Source organism: Camelus bactrianus, chromosome 15, assembly GCF_048773025.1.
Source record: "Camelus bactrianus isolate YW-2024 breed Bactrian camel chromosome 15, ASM4877302v1, whole genome shotgun sequence".
Taxonomy (NCBI): domain Eukaryota; kingdom Metazoa; phylum Chordata; class Mammalia; order Artiodactyla; family Camelidae; genus Camelus; species Camelus bactrianus.
Genome location: NC_133553.1, coordinates 63,060,715 through 63,079,168, shown reverse-complemented (window position 1 = coordinate 63,079,168; position 18,454 = coordinate 63,060,715). Strand labels below are relative to the sequence as shown.

The window sequence follows — 18,454 nt, the reverse complement described above, 5'->3', positions numbered from 1 at the left end:
CGGATGGCTACTTTGGATAAAGAAGACAGTGAGGATCACTTTATGCTATGCACCTTTCGTCTTCTCTTTTCGCCCTTAGCACTGGGTCCCTGAGAGTTTCCCCTTCCCCTCTGGTTTCCATCCAGAGTCGCTGGCAGACCAGCCAAGAGGCTTGAGTTGGGAGTGAGGAGAAGATGGGATGGGACAAGGTCAGCAGCCCCACCTCACCCAGTGAATGTGCAAATCCTACCTGTCTCTGGGCTCTCACTGGCAATGAGCTTTCCTTAATCCCTTTGGGGATGAAATGGACAATGTGAACAGGTAAAACACATGGAAAGAGACGTGGTCTTCAAATTCAGGAGTCTACAGACTTATTCCAAAAGTAAGCCCTTCTAGGACACCCCAAACCTTTAAAACCTTTAAAAATTCCAAGTTGAGAACCAATGATTTGGAAGAGGGGTAGGGACGTTTCAGCTCAAGAACCTAATGCCACCTTCCTGGGATTCCCTGGAGCTCTGGGGTGATCTCCTGATCGATGAAACTACCAACACGTGCAAGCACTGGGGACAGTAAGTTACAGACAGTGAGAACTGGAGGCTGGACAGTGGTGAGGAGGTTCCCAGTAACCTGAGCATGAAATGGAGGTAAGACCAGTAGGAGGAATTGAGAGGCAAGTAGAAGAGAGAGCGGACAGGACTCATGTGCTCTGCTCGGGGGAGGAAGAGGTCCTGGTCAACAGGTCAAGGTCTGGCTCAACAACGACCCCAGTCCTGGGGCACAAGATGGAAGAACACGAGAGTCAACTATATAATTTGTGGCCCCCAGTACGGCATAAAAATGTGGTGTCCTTGTTCTAAAGTAATTAAGAATTTCAAGATGGCGACAGCAGAGGGTTTAACAAAGTGCAGGACCCTTCTGAGCTGAGGGCCCTGAGTGGCTGCCCAGGCCACACACCCAAGCAGCCAACCCTGGGTAGAGGATCTTGGCCACTCGGTAGAGCAGGGAGGGGCGTGGACAATGGCGGGAGTGAACGGAGAGAGACATCTAGAAATGGAAGGCCACTGGATGGTGACCCTCTCTCCCCGAAGGACCCACAGAAGTGCTAGCTGGGTATACTGCAGGTGATTTTCCTACTGGTCGGTGAACCTCTTGTAACTTTTTGAATGGCAGGAGTGTCCCGAGGGCTATAGTTTGCTCGGGCACTAATTAGCTGCTGGGAAGTCAATGGCACTGGGGACTGGGGAGATGTATTTGGTAGAAGAGTCTATGAAATGGGCATTTCTGGGTGGATAAGATGATAAGAGTTGTGTGCAAACCACAGTGGTGACACACGACAATGTATCCATCAGCGTGCAGTGTGCAAAGTAGGAACGGCCGTATTAGGATTCAGGTGCTTACATAGTATTTGGAGGAACTGGCTCCAGGCCCCGGAGCAAACCAGACCTGATTCCCTCAGAGACTTACCATCTCTGGGGAAATTCCACATGTAAGGTCCCTCCCCCTGCCTTTGTGCCCAAGACGCTGGAGAGCGGGCCCTGGAGATCTGCCCACAAGCCTCATGTGATCCTATCTTGGTTGCCAGTAACAGCCGGGAGGGAGCCACAGAGAGACGCCCTCACTTGACTTCCATCTTCCAGATCTCCGAGTGAATCCATCAGGCAGAATGTAATCGATTTGTAGAATCCTGGCTACAAGGGAGTCTGAGAAATCTTGGCTTGGGCTTTTCAGTCTCTCCAAAGAGAGGGAAGGCTGAATAACGTTTCAGTGCAACAGTCCACAGTAGCCATCACAGCCTGTTTTGTTATCAGGAATTGCCTGACAGCGTAATTACTTTCCGAAGTTGTGGCTGATAAGCTCAGTCTGGCTGCTGGTTGGTGGCCGGTGAAAGGCAGCTTGAGGGGCTTTGCAGAGCATCCTCCCCCACAGCCTCCACTCACCTCACATTCCCCAGTTTCCCCTCCTGCTCCTCCCTCCACCTGCCTTTATGGGGTGGCTCCCAATCTCTGTCCTCCTTTCTCCTCTCCCCTGCTCTCTCTCATCCCTCATCTCAGCTGCCCACCTGTACTCACTGACCTTGTGACAACACGGATGTGCAATCTTCATGTTTCCATTTCCTGAGAAAAACTGCTTTGCACCTGAGTTAGGAGCTCCCCGGATGCTGAAGAAGGGACTGGTGTCCAGCTAAAGAGAGGAGGTGAATGGAGTGGGGCTGGTGAACACGGCTCCCCAGTCCCTGAGTCTGACGTGGAGGAATTAATTTCTTGGCCACAGGTTAGTCTCAGACATCAGGAAGACCCTGGGAATTAAGAGGTGCAAACGGCTAGGTATAAAATAAGTTACAAGGAAATATTGTACAACATGGGAAATGTAGCCAGTGCTTCATAGTCACTGTAAATGGAGTATAAACTTTTAAAATTGTGAATCATTATACTGTACACTGGCGATGTATGTCATATTGTACATCAACTATAATTCAGTTTTTTTAAAGACTCTGATTATAGGGGCAAGAAGCCATCCTTATCACCCTGTTCAGCAGCCTCAGCCCTGTGACTTAAATCCTGACCTTTCCCCGAGAACAGCTAACCCTCGGTCACCTACATGCTGTCCCAAATTAGTTTCAGAAACCAAAAGTCCTACTTCCTGCTCCAAAAGAAAGTCAGCAGTGTCTCTCTGGATCAAACCATGGCTCCACACCAGGAAGGGCAGCAGAGAAAAACAAGCATTGGTTTTATTTTAACTTACTGATTTCCCTGGGGTGGAGGAAAGTTTGCGGAGGCCACAGGGCAACCCCCAGCTAGTCCACAAAAATCTTGATCGCCAGCTGTATGCCAGCCCCTGTTCTTGGCAGCGCTGACCTAAAAGTGAAGGAGACAGACAAGCCCTGCCTTCAAGGAGCGTCCGGTCTGGGGTGGAGGTGGGGGTTGGAGGCCACAGACATGCAAGAAAATAAAATAAGGTCATGGGATAAAAGAAGACTGGGGTAGTGGGGGCTATTCTAGATACTGTGGTCAGGGAATACCTCTCTGAAGAGCTAATATTCGAACTGAAGCTGAATGGAGTGGTGAGACCTGGGGAAGGATGCGTCAGGGAGGTAACCGCAGCCGGGCCCTGAGGCAGCCTTGAGCACCAAGTGTTTACGGAACCAGGAGGTGGGAGTGGCTGAGGGGTGGTGTGAGAGGAGCGGGACCGGCAGACGGGCTGGGGACAAGGGCTGGGGTCAGACCCCATCGGCAGGGATCGCTAGCCTCGGAATCTCATTCTACACACACCGAAGGTTTTAAAAAAGACATGACATAACTTGATTTCTGCGTTTAAAAGATATCGAATCTGACCATGGTGCAGAGCATACATGGTTCAGGGCAAGCGTGGAGGCAGGAAGACTAGGTCTGCAAACAGTGGCAGAAGACTAGGCAAGAAATGATGGGGGGGGGAGGGTATAGCTCAAGTAACAGAGCACATACTTACTATGCACAGGGTCCTGGGTTCAATCCCCAACACCTCCTCTAAAAATAAATAAATAAACCTAATTACCCCCCCAAAGAAATTTTTTTTTTAAAAGAAATAAATGATGGTGTTCACAACCTACTGTCAGACACTATGCTGAGTGACTTGTACACACAGTATTTGAGTCTTATAACAACTCTATAAAGTGAGCAGGATTAATGCTCCCATTTTTTTTAACTGAAGTATAGTTGATTTACAATGTTGTGTTAGTTTCTGGTGTACTGCATAATGATTCAGTTATATACATATATGTGTGTGTATATATTCTTTTTCATATTCTTTTCCATTATAGATTATTACAAGATATTGAATGTAGTTCCCTGTTCTCTGTATTAAGACATTATTGTTTATCTATTTTATATACAGTAGTTTTCATCTGCTAATCCCAGCTCCTAATTTATCCCTCCCCCTGCTTCCCCTTTGGTAACCAGAATTTGCTCTCTATGTCTGTGAGTCTCCTTCTGTTTTGTAAATAAGTTCATTTGTGTCATTTTTTAAGATTCCACATAAGTGATATCATATATTTGTCTTTCTCTTTCTGACTTATTTCACTTAGTATGATCATTTCTAGGGCCCATCCATATTGCTGCAAATGGCATCATTTCATTCTTTTTATGGCTGAGTAATATTCCATTGTATATTATATACCACGTCTTCTTTATCCACTCATCTGTTGATGGACATGCCCTCATTTTTCAGATGAGAAAACGGAGGCACAGAGAGAAAAAAGGTACTTGACCAAAGTCAAAGAGTCACCTTTGATAAAAGGCTGAGCTGGAAGTCAAACCCAAGCTTATCTGACTTCATGGACTGTGTTCTTAAAGACTCCACCACCACCTGCCCTTCTCCCCTACACTCAAGCTTGTTTTCTTAGTTAAGTGGAGACGGTTTGTGTGTGTTTTTTCTCTCAAGAAACACTTTTTATCTGGAACCTCACTTTGTATCTGTAGACACAGAGGTGACTAAATCATCAGTCGCTTTCATTGTAATGCTGGGCATTTTAGGCCACAGAAGGATGAGATATGGGGATAACTTTGTGCTGATCAGAGTCTGGTTAAATCCAAAGCTTTCTGGAGAACAACAACGGAAACGCCCGTGTATTGGTAAAAATTTAACTGCATTGTCTTCGAGCGCCCTCTATTGGCATTTAATCAGAATAGCAACCTGGGGTTGGAAGTATTTTGGCAAAGGGCAGGGGGGCGTTTAACGAGTAAGAACTTGTTCCTTGTAGATATTTAGGGGCTATGGTTCAAGGAAACTTTAGTTACAGAACAAACCCTACGTCAGCTCTTTTAAATGTCACAATCGCAGATACGTCACTTATGACCTTCTCTTTAGTGGGAGAACACTGCTTCCCCCTGAGTGTCATGAGATGGTGAGCTACTTGAAGTCAAGATCTTACTATTTTTATTTTCTTACTTCCTGAGCCTAGTACAGTGCTCCAAACATAGTAGGTGTCTGATAAATATGTGTCAATCAGAATAGAAGGAAAATGAGCAAAGTGGTACAATCTCACAGAAGACGGAAAGATTCATCCTATTTAGGCAATCCAAGAAGGCTTCCAGGAGGAAATAGGTGGTGGCCATGGTGATGGGGAGGAGGGGTGGAGTTGAAAAAAATCCGGAAAGTAGAGTGACAAACAAACCAAAACACCAATGGGTCAACAGTGAAATCAAAGAAGAAATTTTAAAATACCTTGAGACAAATGACAATGAAAACACAACCACATAAAATCTATGGGATTCAGCAAAAGCAGTCCTAAGGGGGAAGTTCATAACAATACAGGCCTTCCTCAAAAAAACCAGAAAAATCTCAAATAAAAAACCCTAACCTACCACCTAAAAAATGAGAAAAAGAAGAACAAATAAAACCTAAAATTAGCAGGAGGAAATAAATAATAAAGACCAGAGAGGAAATAAACAAAAATAGAGATTTAAAAAAAAACAACAGAAAAAAATCAATAAAACCAAGAGCTGGTTGTTTTGAAAGAGTAAAAAAATAAATAAATAAATCAACAAACTTCTGGCCAAGCTCACCAAGAAGAAAGAAGAGAGGACCCAATAAAACCAAAATAAGAAATGAAAAAGGATAAATCACAATCAATGCCACAGAAATACAAAAAACCATAAGAGAATACTATGAACAATTAGATGTCGGCAAATTGGACAACCTAGAAGGAACAGAATGGCAAACCTAGGAGCCAGATATAGGTTCCACAAGAGCAGGGATTTTTGGGTGATTCTGGAAAGAAATATCCTGCCGTGTGACTGACAGATGTGGTTCCCAATCCTTCCACAGAATGTATGGGCAAGAATTTTAAATTTTTATAAAACCATTTGGAGGAAGTTAGCAGTAGAGCAGATTCAAGCTGGCTGAAGACAGATTTTGGAAGAACTTCTGACCATGAGTACTAAAAAAAAAAAAAAAAAAAAAAGAACAACAACTCAAGATTTAAAGAAGTTTCCCCATAATTTTGTTCTTCCCCTAAATTGTGTGACCTCACTTGGAAATTCAAGTTAGTAGATATACAGAGCGTCTGCCACAATGATGGCATTCTTTTCTCAAAATACCTTGTTTTCTCATACACAGAATGCTGGGACCAGGATGGCTTTCCTGGTTTCCATACTAAACACTTCATATCTCAGGAGCCCCCTGAGTCTGGGGCAAATCCAGACAGCTGGTCACCCTCACTGAGCGGGAGACCTCAGAATGGCTCGAATGGAGAAGACTGATGCCTTGGTCTCAGGACAGAGACGAGACTGGAGGTGATAACTACACTTTTTACCTGTGGTCATCATAACTCTGGGCTGTGGACACAGGGAGATTCCTCACCTTCCAGAAAAATGGGTTTCCGGGCTCTAAAGGCCAAGTGCACGGAGGGAAATACAGAAGGACAGTTGAGGAGGAAAGCACTAACAAGAGCCGTTGGATTGCAACAGCAGGATGGAGGCCAAGGAAGACCGGCATCTCATTTTGAAGGTCCTGCTGTTTCTTCACAATTATACCTAAAAATGGTGATCTGGAAATGAACAGTAGACCAGTTCTTACAGGACTGGAGAAACGAGTCTGCCGCTGCTGTAACTCACATGTAAGTGATCACAGACATTAAACACTGACCCCAGTGAGGTCCAAACAAATGACTCACAACTTCACCTCAGAAGCCAGGGGTGCCTGAGACAGTGGGATCCGCTGCAGCTCGGGAGGGAGTGGCTCTTCAGTTGTCGGGGAGGGTGTCCCAGGTGGTGCATGACCCAGAGCCACTCTTTTCCCACCCAGAGTAAGAGAAGGGTGAGGAACGGCCACTACCCCAACAACACGGAGACAGTGACCTTTCTACAGCAGGCATCCTGCAGGAGACTTACCTGAAGCTCTTCCTCATCCTTAAGGGAATGTCACAACTAGGGCACTTTACTGACGTGGGAAAGAAACAGCAAAGATAAACAAAATAAAAAAGAAAAGCAAGAAGAAGGGAAAAAGAAAAATGATGAAAACTGATCTAGCTGTGTAAACATAATAGATAAAATTTATATGCCTTAAGGAAGGGCTGCAGATGCAAAGACTGAAGGTGAAGGACTCAGAGACAAGGCGTGCCAGGCAACCCCAGAGCAGCAGGGGTGTGATGGGCCAGGGGTCGACACTGGGCAGGAAAGTGCATCAGCACATGTTGTAAAGCCCATTTGTCTAAAGAGAAGACAGAAGAACTAAACTGGACCAAGACAAACTAAACTGGACCCTAGCACTGCTGGCTGTGGCTCTGACCAATGACTTGCCCAGAAGGAGTTGATATTACATCTCCATTGTAGTAAAGCCCTTGGGCGATGGTGATGACAAGTGACATTTATGAAGCACGTGGCGATGCCTGCTATTACGCCAAGGGTTTTACAAAGACCGTCTCCTTTAATCATCAAAATAGCCATATGGGTTAGCACTGTGATTATGCCCATTTTACAGATAAAGAAACTGAGGACCAAGGTCACATGACTAGCAATTAGTGATGGTGGCATTTAAATTTAGACAGTGTGACTCCACGGTAACTTTCTAACTACCATACTGTACACAGTTGGCACTTTTCACTGTGGCTAGTTCAGACTTTCTTAGAAGTTTTTTGGTAAACTTTATAAAATTATTTTAACACATTAAAAAAAATTTCTATCAGTATCAGAAACTTCACACAGTACCACTTCCTCTTTCACTTTGAAACTCCCAAGCCAACAAGGAAGCATACAGATGGCTTCGAAGCCACAGGCCAGGGTTCTAGCAGTAACATATCTCCAGCCCCATCTGGAACTAAGATGCATGTGGACACATTTTGGGGGTGAGTGGGTAGCATAGGGAGGAAACGAGGAAGTGAAGCAGCCGTGACCTGGGCTGTCACAGTCCTGGGTGGACACTTCATCTATCATTTACAGAGAGTAAGTGGTGGTATCAGAGTTGAAAGACACTTTTTTAAGAAAGATGAAGGTGTGGGTGAGGGGGGTGCTGTTGGTGTGAGAGGCACGACATTGAGAACGCTCCTTGAAAAGGATCTATCATATAGAGGTGAGAAAATAAACGTATAAATGAATGAATGAATGAAATGAAAATGACTGGCCTCTAGGTGCTAAAGATACCATCGTTTTACATAACCAGCAAAAAAATATGAGTGGTTATAGAGTTGTGTTTTCATTTATGAACTAAAAGAATTCTCAGCACCGATGTTCTTGGAACATTGCTTCTAGAAAAATTATAATACCCAGTAGTCATTTCTAAGTATGAAATCTACCCACAGGCTACCTGAGGAGTTGTGTACTGATATACTGCATATGCCTACACTCTCTTCTTAAAAGCTTTAATGGGTTTTTCCTACTCAAATAGAAAACTCATTTGCAGCGAGCACATAAATTTATAACAAAGACAAAGGAAAATATCAGTGTGCTAATTTAATGGGTGAAAGTAGTGACTGAGCTTCAGTTTAGCTCTGAGCTTCCTGGAAGCCAAGACAAAAAGAGAAATACAGTAAGTTTCACAACTGTCTTAGCAGAAAGGAGGCAGCATGCCCGTCCCTCAAAGAAGACAAAGTGTGAGCAAATGTTCTCACACAGAGTTACACGTACGAGGCACCTGCGTTGTTCATCTCTTGTTCTCATTTTCACAATAATCGTCAAAAGCAGATTCATGAAATCGTTACCCGGGTGATGATCAAAACTGACGGTATGACATTAAAGCACAAGGCCGTGAGCCCACCTGTGAGGGTGCCAAGGTAATGGAGCCCAAATACGTCCTCTAATTTGAGTTGCGGTTAGAAAGGAGAGTATCTATAAAGAAAGGAAACAGGTGTTTTCTGAACATGTAACGTGTTATGTGCATGAAATATTTTCTTCCTCTCAACATACATACTACTAATTCTGTTTAATAATGAAGTGAATGTTTTTAACCAGGTTTATTGAAAATCAGCAGAGGGGTTCCAAACCCATGTACTTTTTCCTGTGCCTCCCAACCTCCTGCCCTCATACACCCCTTTCAAGAAGAGCCAATGGGCCGTTCATCCCTTAGACAAACTTCTGTCAATGCCACTTTTTACAGGCAATTCGAGTTAATTCTCTCCAAGGAGAGCCTGGAGTGATGGGGTTGCATATTAGTGATTAAAGAGAAATTTCTTTGTTTAAAAACCCAGCAATCAGTTGGTAATTTGACTCATGCAAGTTTGGGAGCCTTCACTGAGCTCACCACAAAGGAAGTCCACAATTTCTAGAGTTGTAAGCCTCCCTGTTTAAATGGCCTGGGAAGGGATTCTATACCCTTCTTCCAGTGATTTGCAGACTCAGAGTCTCCCAGGGTACAAGTCTACACTTTGACTAAAGCATAATTGAGCTTCAGTTTAGCTCTGAGCTTCCTGGCAGCCAAGACAAAAAGAGAAATACAATAGGTTTCACAGCTTTCTTAATAGAAAGGAGGCAGCATAGCAGTCCCTCAAAAGAGACAAAGCATGAGCCTTAGCCTGGGCAGGAATCGGGTGGTATTAAGGGGCCCCCAAGTAGAGAAGGCTCCAGGCAGATGAGAAAGGGCAGAGAACTGAAAAGGATGTGGGTTGGGTCTACAGTGTGTGTGTTTGTGCACACGCATGGGCACACTTGGGTAAGTGGGTGTGGCAAGAGACAAGTGGGCAGGTGAGCAGGGTCAGATCGTCAGGGCTCCCAGTTTAATCCTTTCACAAGGAGGGGCTATACAAAATTATAGAGCTTTTTTCTTCTCCAAAGGAACCGAGACCACGTACAGGAGAATCAGTGTGAGAAGGATGGCAAATCTGGGACGCACTGAAGAGCATATGCTTCTACATCTTAAAGAAAAGGAACAGCCATGATGGGGAGAGAGGTGGCAGGACCAGAATGCTGACTGGGAGGTGCCCTCCTATGGTTCCCACAGCTACTCTCATCACAAGACTTGTCTTAATGCCCGTAATGGTTTCCTTATCTGTGCCCCACTAGCCTATGAGCCCTGCAGGAGCAGAGAGCGGGACTGCCTTTATATTTGGCTGCCAGACCTATGGGTACTTTTTTTTTTTTTTGTAAAGTGATTTTGGTTTTTCAGAACATTTTCAAAGGAAAAAAAAAAAAGCCTTTCAGGGAGAAAAACAGTGATGAGTAAAGCATAAGACAAGAAATGTAAATTATTGTCTCTCTTTGTAACTTGCACATCTCAGTTCCCGTCTGGGGACTATGCAAAATTTACATACCAGCCCCAGCTGGAATCCCTCCACTTGGCCACTTGGCCTGAGCCTCACCCTGGCTCTTCCTGTGGTGTTTCCTTGAGTTTTTTTTTTTTTTAAACCATTTAATTTTTTTTTATTGAAGCATAGTCAGTTTACAGTGTTGTATCAATTTCTGGTGTACAGCACAGTGCTTCCGTCATATATGAATATACATATATTCATTTTCATATTCTTTTTCACTGTAAGCTACTACAAACTATCAAATATAGTTCCCTGTGCTATACAGTATAAACTTGTTTATCTATTTTATATATACCAGTCAGTATCTGCAAATCTCAGACTCCCAATTTATCCTTTCTTCTCCCCTTCCCCCCAGTAACCATAAATTTGTTTTCTATGTCTGTGAGTCTGTTTCTGTTTTATATATAAGTTCATTTGTCATTTTTTTTAGATTCCACATATGAGTGATATCATATGGTATTTTTCTTTCTCTTTCTGGCTTATTTCACTTAGAATGACATTCTCCAGAGCCATCCGTGTTGCTGCAAATGGCATTATTTTATTATTTTTATGGCTGAGTAGTATTCCATTGTATAAATATACCACAGCTTCTTTATCCAATTATCTGTCAATGGACATTTAAATTGTTTCCATGTCTTGGCTACTGTAAATAGTGCTGCCATGAACACTTGGGTGCAGGTTCTCTTTGAATTAAGGATCCCTCTAGACATATGCCCAAGAGTGGGATTGCTGGATCATATGGTAAATTTATTTTTAGTCTTTTGAGAAATCTCCATACTGTTTTCCACAATGGCTGCACTAAACTGCATTCCCACTAACAGTGTAGGAGGGTTCCCTTTTCTCCACACCATCTCCAGCATTTATCATTTGTGGACTTTTGAGTGATGGCCATTTTGACTGGTGTGAGGTGACACCTCATTGTAGTTTTGTGGAAAGATCCAATGAGCAGCCCCAGCTGAGGCCACAGCATTGAACCCAAACAGCACCCTTAAAGACTCAGGGATCTATCAGGGAAACGCATTTGCAAACACTCAAGGATTTGCATTTCTCTGCACATTAGCTTTTTCCACACTCTCTTCTCTTGGATCCAATCAATCAACCACAGCTGCCTCATGAGAGGTTACACCTTTTTTTCCTTTCAAGCTGTCTTGTGTGTGATGGGACCATCATCACCAACTTATTCTTCTCAGTCAGTCCCAGGATCGTTCCACACACGCCCCTCAGTGGGCATCCTCTACTCAAAGGACCACGCGTCAGCTCTGAAGAGGACAAGCGGAGTCTCCCTAGAGCGCTCCCATTGGATGCCCCCTGCAGCTGCTTTATAAACAGCAGTCGGAGACGGCAGCACCCCTGAAAGGTACCTATGGTTATCACCATGCTGGGACCCTGGCGCATCTCACCCTAGACCCATTTTCAGAGACACGTGCACCAAAAGCCACTGAGCCCACCTCTGCCAATCCAAGTGCACTTGGCTCCCGATCTAACAAAAGTACAGAGCCTTAGTCAACCTTGCCTAGCGTCTGCAGGGAGCACTTTGTCCATGAGCGAGCAGAAGACAAGATTTTGACTTCCCGTCACCTCTCAAGCCTCTCAAGTTGGTCCTCACTTTGCTCCTGTTTCGGATGATGTCAGTCCCTGTTCCCTCAGGTAGCCAGGAGGCGGCTCAGGGTGTGCAAAGGCATCAGCCACAGCAAATAGCCTTGTACCTTTGAGCCAGAACCCAGGCTGGTCCGGATTAGCGCCTTGGAAGTTTGGCAATGAATTGTAAAGAAAGTGTTCACCAGAGCTGAACGGCACAAACACAGATCTGCGTGGTCTGGGAGTCCCCATCTGGGGAGCCAGCGTTTCCAGGTTCAGATTCAGCAAGAAATATGCTTCGGCAGGCTGGCCTGGTCATGTGCGGCTGTGTAGCTCTTCCAAGAAAACCCTGCGTCCCGGATCTAGAGGTCCTGAAAGTCTGCAGATGACTACCCGTGGGTCCCGGCTTGTTCCAGCCTCTGCAGCTGGAAGGAGGGCTTTGCAAGTTGACTGCCAGTCACCAAGGAGGACATGCCGCCTGTGAGACCTGCGCCAACATGCCTGGCCAAGCGCTCTGGAAGTGGTTTTAGCTGTGAGTGTCCTTAATAGCATAGCTAATACCTGTTCACTATAGAAACTCTGGGAAATACTTATAAAGTAATAATACAAACGTGTGTGGGTGTATCTCACCCATAAATCCTTCTCCTGTTGTTAACTACTGCATTTGGCCCTTGCATAACACAGGTTTGAACTGCACAGGTCTACTTATTAAGTAGGGTTTGGTTTTTTTGAGAACTACAGTACCTGTATTTTCATGGTACAGATGTGTAAATTAACTAGGCGCGGGGGAAAGTTTGTGTTCAACTGGGGATTCTTTTGCTATTTCAACATCCTGCCCTTGGGTGAGTCATTTAACAATTCCTTTGTTTTGGAGGCGGAGAGAGAGTCGTGCTCAGATTTCCAGCTGCACAGACTGGGGAGGGCGGAGGGGCCCTGACCCTGACACCGTTCAAGGATCACCTGTATTAACAAACCATGTGCCTCCTTCCAGATCCTTCCGAATTTCTGAGGGTTTATTTACATATTCATTTCTTCGTTCACTTTACATACAATAATACAACAAACTCTCATGGACCCACAACTAAGGTTGTTGGTCAGAACCTTCGGCCCTTCCCAAATGCATTTCTTTTGCTTTCCCCTCCAGATGTCACAGCTGCCTTGGATTTTATATTCGTCAGCTCCTTGCTTGGCTTTACAGTTTGGCCACGTACAAATACGATTTTCACCCTTAATATAAGTGAAGCCCATTCTGCTCTTCTGGGACTTCCCTTTTCTGGCCAATTGTCAGTTTTCTCTATTCAATCTCATTTGAATGGGTAACTAAAATTAATTACTTCTCGCTTCTTGAGTAGCGTTTTGTTTTACGAAGATACCAGTTCATTTTTCCATTCTGTTAGGGATGGGCATTTGGGTTATTTCAAGCAACCCTGCTATGGAACTTGTGTACATCTGTTCTGGTTCATACACACAATAGCTTCTCCACGGGACAGTTTCCAGAGCGAAACGGCTGCTTCGAAAGATTTATGCCAACTGAGCAATGCCAAACTGTTTTCCAAAATGGGTATATTCTTCATGGCTGAGAGTTCCTATTGCTCCATGACCTAGACAACACTTGGTATTGTCAGAGTTTTGGGAATTTTTTTTTTCATTTTAGCTAATTTTGCTTTTGCTTTACATTTCCTGATTATTGTGATTAAGCGTATTTCCATCTGTTTATTGGCATTATTATTCCTAACCTGTAAAATGCCTATTCATGTTGTTTGTTCATTTTTTAATCATGTTTATGGATTTATAGGACTTTTTTATAGATCCAATTCTCTCTCTCTATGTATCTCTGTATCTATGCAACTAAGTATCTAAAACTATGCTTTCAAATCTGACTTCTTTTAACAAGAATAATAATCTACATTGCATAAAGCCTTATGGTTTTATAAATTGGACCAATTGCAAGGGTCTTAAGTCACAAATATTTTTATCCCGTTTACTCTGATTTTATAAAGGACAAAACTATACCCCATATCAGACAAATAATGATTTATCACGTGGAAAAGAAACTCTCCACCATTGTCGTTATTCACGTTACTACTTGGGAGATTAGAACGATGAATTTTGCTTCTGGATAATTTTTTTTCCATCATTACATTTCAGAGGGGAAAGAAAAGTTGAAAACAATCCCCCCTCCACGGTCACTTTTTAAATGTATCTCAGAGTCATATGCTCTCTAGGGCGCATTCTCCCCTCGTTTGGCTTAGGAAAACTGAGAAAAACATAAGATGAGCCTGCGGCTGGATGCAGTATGGGTAAGTCCTGAAATTCACTCAGCATCTTTTAACTAAGCTCGTGCTGACCACCGGGCCGAAGGGGCTTTCCCAGGATGGTCCATATCCTCTCCGTAGAGCACCTGTGTGCCGGGCACCAGACCCCAACAGTAAACGAGAAATGTCACTGCATCCTAGCACCTGCCCTCCAGGACTTGCTGTTCAGTTAGAAAGACAAATACGGTGAAGAGTGAAAGATGTGAGCAACGCTGCTTGAAAGCAATGGGAGGTTGCCACGATTTTAATTGTTGGACTGAAACTGAAGATGACGGAGGATCAAAGGAAGAAATGTGTGCTCTGCTCTTGGCTCCACCTGAAGGTAAGCCTGTTTGCTCTGCATTTCCCTTTCCCCGAAACTCTGTTCCCACCAGGCCCCCCGGGTCAGATGCAGGGTGGCCTGGGTCACGCTCTCCCATCACTTCCAGGCACATGGTGTGGTCTCGGTTGGCCCACGGTCCACTGGGGCCCTCCCCAGCTCTCTGCAGTGGATGAACAGAGGCGAGGCGCCCACCATCTCTCTCAGAGACTTCCACTTTCGCTCAGCCCCAGCTCAGCACTCACAAGATTTAGAAGGAACTGGAAATGTCACTCACCAGAAAAAACACTGGGGCCCCTTCCTGGACCACATCATGGGTCAGTGTCTTCCTATTTCTCTAAGCAAGGGCTGCCCACCCCCTGAAGTTGCATCTTAATAAAAGCCTCCTGAAAATCGATCTAGGCAATCAGTCATGAGGAAATACTTGGGTTCCAGTCCCAAGTGACCTTGTCATTCACACCCTTTCCGTGATGACCTACTCTAGTGGTTCTCAACTAGGAAAGATGTCTCTTCCCAGACATTCGGTAACGTCTAGAGATATTTTTGGTTATCACAACTGGTGTTGGGAGGTGGGGTACTACCATCACCTAGTGGACAGAGTCTGAAGATGCTGCTAACATCCTGTAATGCGCAGGGGGCCCCATCACTAAGGATTAACCGGCCCAGAATATCCATAGCGTCCAGGCTGAGAAACCCTGACCTACTCCTCATGAGCCCAGGCTGGAAGAACCACAAGGCATTGATTCCCTGACAGGACTCCTAGGTCCGTACATCTTCTTCCTAGATGTGAGCTTCTTTGGTTATTGTTCAGCCAGTTCCTACAGTCACACCTGGAGGCAGGATGCCGGAGAGGGGACCAGAGGTCCCATGGCTGAGGCAGTCACAATCTGCCCTCAGAGGACTCGGCTTGTGATCTGAATTCAACATGACACTCATGAAAGGTGTTCTGTCTGCAGACCAACCTCTTGGGGTGACAAACTTGTAAATGGTGTGGGTAACGACGAGGGTTCCTCTACATTTTATTATGTAATTATGAGTTTTTCATGAAATAATGCTAAATAATATCATCTACTTGTAGTCAGTCATTCATTTGGGCAACACATATCTGTGGTGTGCCCACGAGGACCGAGCACCATGCTCTACACTGGATGAATGGTAAGCAGCTCTCCGAGTCTGCTAACTTAGACCGCAGTCCCTACAGCGCGACTTCCTCATCAGGTGGGTGGAGGGCTGGGGGCTTATGAAACTGCAGGTGCCTGGGTCTCCCTCCGGAGAGTCTGACTTCACAAGCCAGGGTGATGCCCAGAAATCTGCGTTTTTCACAAGCACTTGAGGTGACTCTGAGACAAGCTAACCATGGGATCATGGTTTGAGAAACGCTGGCAGAAACCATGAAATCGATCCCAGGCCTGAGAATATGAAGGCCGGCGCTCTCATGTGGTAATGTCCTATACCCCTGAAAAAAAGTCATTTGACCATTTCATCAATTAAGCATTTTGCCATTAATTGTCTCAGGCTTCCCTTTTGTAAACCGAAGGAGGGTAAGAGCTATTCAAACAGATGATGAGAGGGTAGAATGACCCCACATGAACAGAAGCAAGACACTTTCAGAGGAACAGAACGACAGAAGTTTTACTTGTGAAAACAAATTTGTATGACATACAACGGAATGAGCATTAGCCACGTTCGCCGGTATCAACAGTAGCTCGGAGGAAAATCTCTGCTTATGTAAGAGGTATCAACACTCCTTACTCTCTGAACCGACCTCAGCCTGCGATGATTTCCGACTTGATTCAGGACCGCTAATCCTCCCCCGGTTACCAAGATAAATGGCTTCTCTGATTACTCAGTTCTGTTTCAAATCCTTTCTCAGACCTACATCATTAATACTCAGTTATTCGACTTTGCAATGGACGCCTTAGTTTAGTAGCACAGTAACCACTGTCAGAAGCCCAAGTCTAAACCTTGTTCCAAGCAAAACTTTCCCCAGTCATTAGAAACACTTTCACACTTCCTTTCCCTATGTCAAATATCAAGGAAGTTACCTCACTATTACAGGTATAATCATTTTCAGCCCAACTGCTCAACTATTACTGCGATCAATTGAAAAGAAACTCATAGCAACAGTTATAAAACAGATTAAAATCAGTATATCAGCATCATCATTCATGAGAAAAGGAATGGATAAAGGGCCAGAATATCTCAGAAAACATGCCAGAGTCCCTTAAGATATTTAACCTCAAATGCATCTCTTTTTTTTTTAAACTCGTCTGAGTTTAAAAAACTTCCATTCTGTTCCTGATGAAAAGTATCTTCATTATATCTTCAAATGTCTCTATGTTCCTGTCTTGTCCACGTTGTTTACCTTTTGCTATAAGTAACATCCTTTCAGCCCTGAGTCCACAAATAGGGTCTGGAGACCCAGTGGGCTCATTAAGACAGAACACCCTGCATTCGCTTACAGATCAAGCACTTCCAAAGACTACGGTCGGCGCTCCTATCAAAACCACTCAAAACGTGGACAAGTGTCCAAAGACTCGTTCCGTGATAAACAGAGAAAAACTCACAGTGTTTCATGTGATCTGTAGCTTTAGTCCATCCGAAGTACCCCGGATACCACACAGCAGGGAGCTCCATTCTGTGCCACCTCCCAGTAAAAGAGAGCCCCTCCCCCGGCGTTTGGGAACTTTGAACCAACATGTCAATTTGAATGCAAATTCGACCCCAAACCCAGCTTGGCCCCAGAGATTCACTTTTAAGTCGCAGAGCAACATGCAAATGGTGGGGACTTATGTAGTAGAACCACAAAGGCAACAGAAAGACATTGACCTTACCGATTTTGCTGGCCTCGCCTCGCAGGTTGAAATCCCAGTTTCTTGGCAGCTTCAGGGACATTTTGCTTCTGGTTCCTGTGAGTAAGCTACAGGAGTGAGGAGTCGGTCACAGTTCGCGCCCTTCTTGGTCTTTTGATCTCCTTGCCTCCCGAGCTTGTGTGTGTGTGTGTGTGTGTGTGTGTGTGTTTTCCCCTTTCTGATTGCTTCACAAGCAATCTTGGGTTTGAGGTTGATCTGCTGGCATATCTTCTCCTTTCTCGCAGATGAAAGGTCCATCCATCTGTCACTGGGGATCGCGCCCAAATCCTCCCACAGTCCCCTGAGGGGCTGGTGCCTCGTGAACCGTGCCCCCTGCTTTTCTTGCTTTCAGTCTTACCAGAAATATCCCAGCTGACACTTCGCTCTGCGTCATGGGAAGCAGAGCTCCTGTTCGAGAGAATCTCAGGCCTCACTGAGGTGAGGTCGTGATAAACAACGACTGCCTCTTGGCTTTTTTTTTTTTTTAACTGTCTGCTTCCTTGCATTTGAGGAAGTGGGTGGCTATTCAGTGCAGATGATACATTATGAGCTCTTTCTTGAGAAAATGCTTTTTTGGAAGTGCTTATATAGGAGAGTGGGTGCTCTTGTGATATAAGCCTATAGCTTTGATTAAAAGAAAAAAGAAAATTCCAAGGCTTCGGCCATACACCTCTAATCTCCCTTCTCGCTGAATGGATCAGGCTTCCAAAAATGGTCAGTCAGACAAACAGCATTCCCCCCAAGTTACCTTCTTTCAATTCTTCCGGCTCTAAGGCTCAATGGTAAGTTGTGCACCTGCTCAGGATAACGGTTCCACGTGATCTCAGCCTGACGTCAGGAGGGTTCCGATGTCCTGAGCTAGTAAGGCAGCTTTCACTGCGTAGAGCCACTCACGGGTTATGATGGTTCTCTGGCCTTGTGAACAGGACGTGGGCTTGGAGCCAAAACTCAATTCTTCCATTTCGTAGCTCTGCAGCTGTTAACGAGCAACTGAATCTCTCTGGGCCTCAGTCTCCTCGGCAGTGAAATGTGTGGATAATAACCATGATTGCACAGAGTTGTGAAGGCATCCAATACAGAGCTTGGCACCTAGTGGTTGTACCACAAACATTCATTCAACCCTTATTCCATTTAGTTCGGTTCTGTGACAGGCTTCCGTATGTTCCGCTGGGCTGGACTAACCTAGTGATTGAGTGTT

At 44.8% G+C, this 18,454-nt stretch overlaps 1 protein-coding gene and 1 long non-coding RNA gene across 4 annotated transcripts in view; one reads left to right on the top strand and one right to left on the bottom strand.

The window, feature by feature from the left end:
- Positions 1–17,680, bottom strand: part of ARHGAP25 (Rho GTPase activating protein 25) — an 86,746-nt gene extending 69,066 nt beyond the window's left edge. For 2 of the 3 annotated variants that reach the window (XM_010963758.3, XM_074341262.1), the window contains exon 1: positions 16,972–17,116. In XM_010963758.3, coding sequence (XP_010962060.3) covers positions 16,972–17,104 — 133 coding nt within the window. In that variant the 5' untranslated portion in view covers positions 17,105–17,116. Of the gene's footprint in view, positions 1–16,971; positions 17,117–17,238 lie in introns of those variants that run through there. The other variant, XM_045523185.2, reaches the window with a different exon arrangement.
- On the top strand, positions 8,841–14,801 carry LOC141573339 (uncharacterized). Its single transcript, XR_012499001.1, has 2 exons — positions 8,841–14,407; positions 14,514–14,801. It is a non-coding gene; the product is annotated as an uncharacterized LOC141573339 (long non-coding RNA).
- Positions 17,681–18,454: the final 774 nt, after the last annotated feature.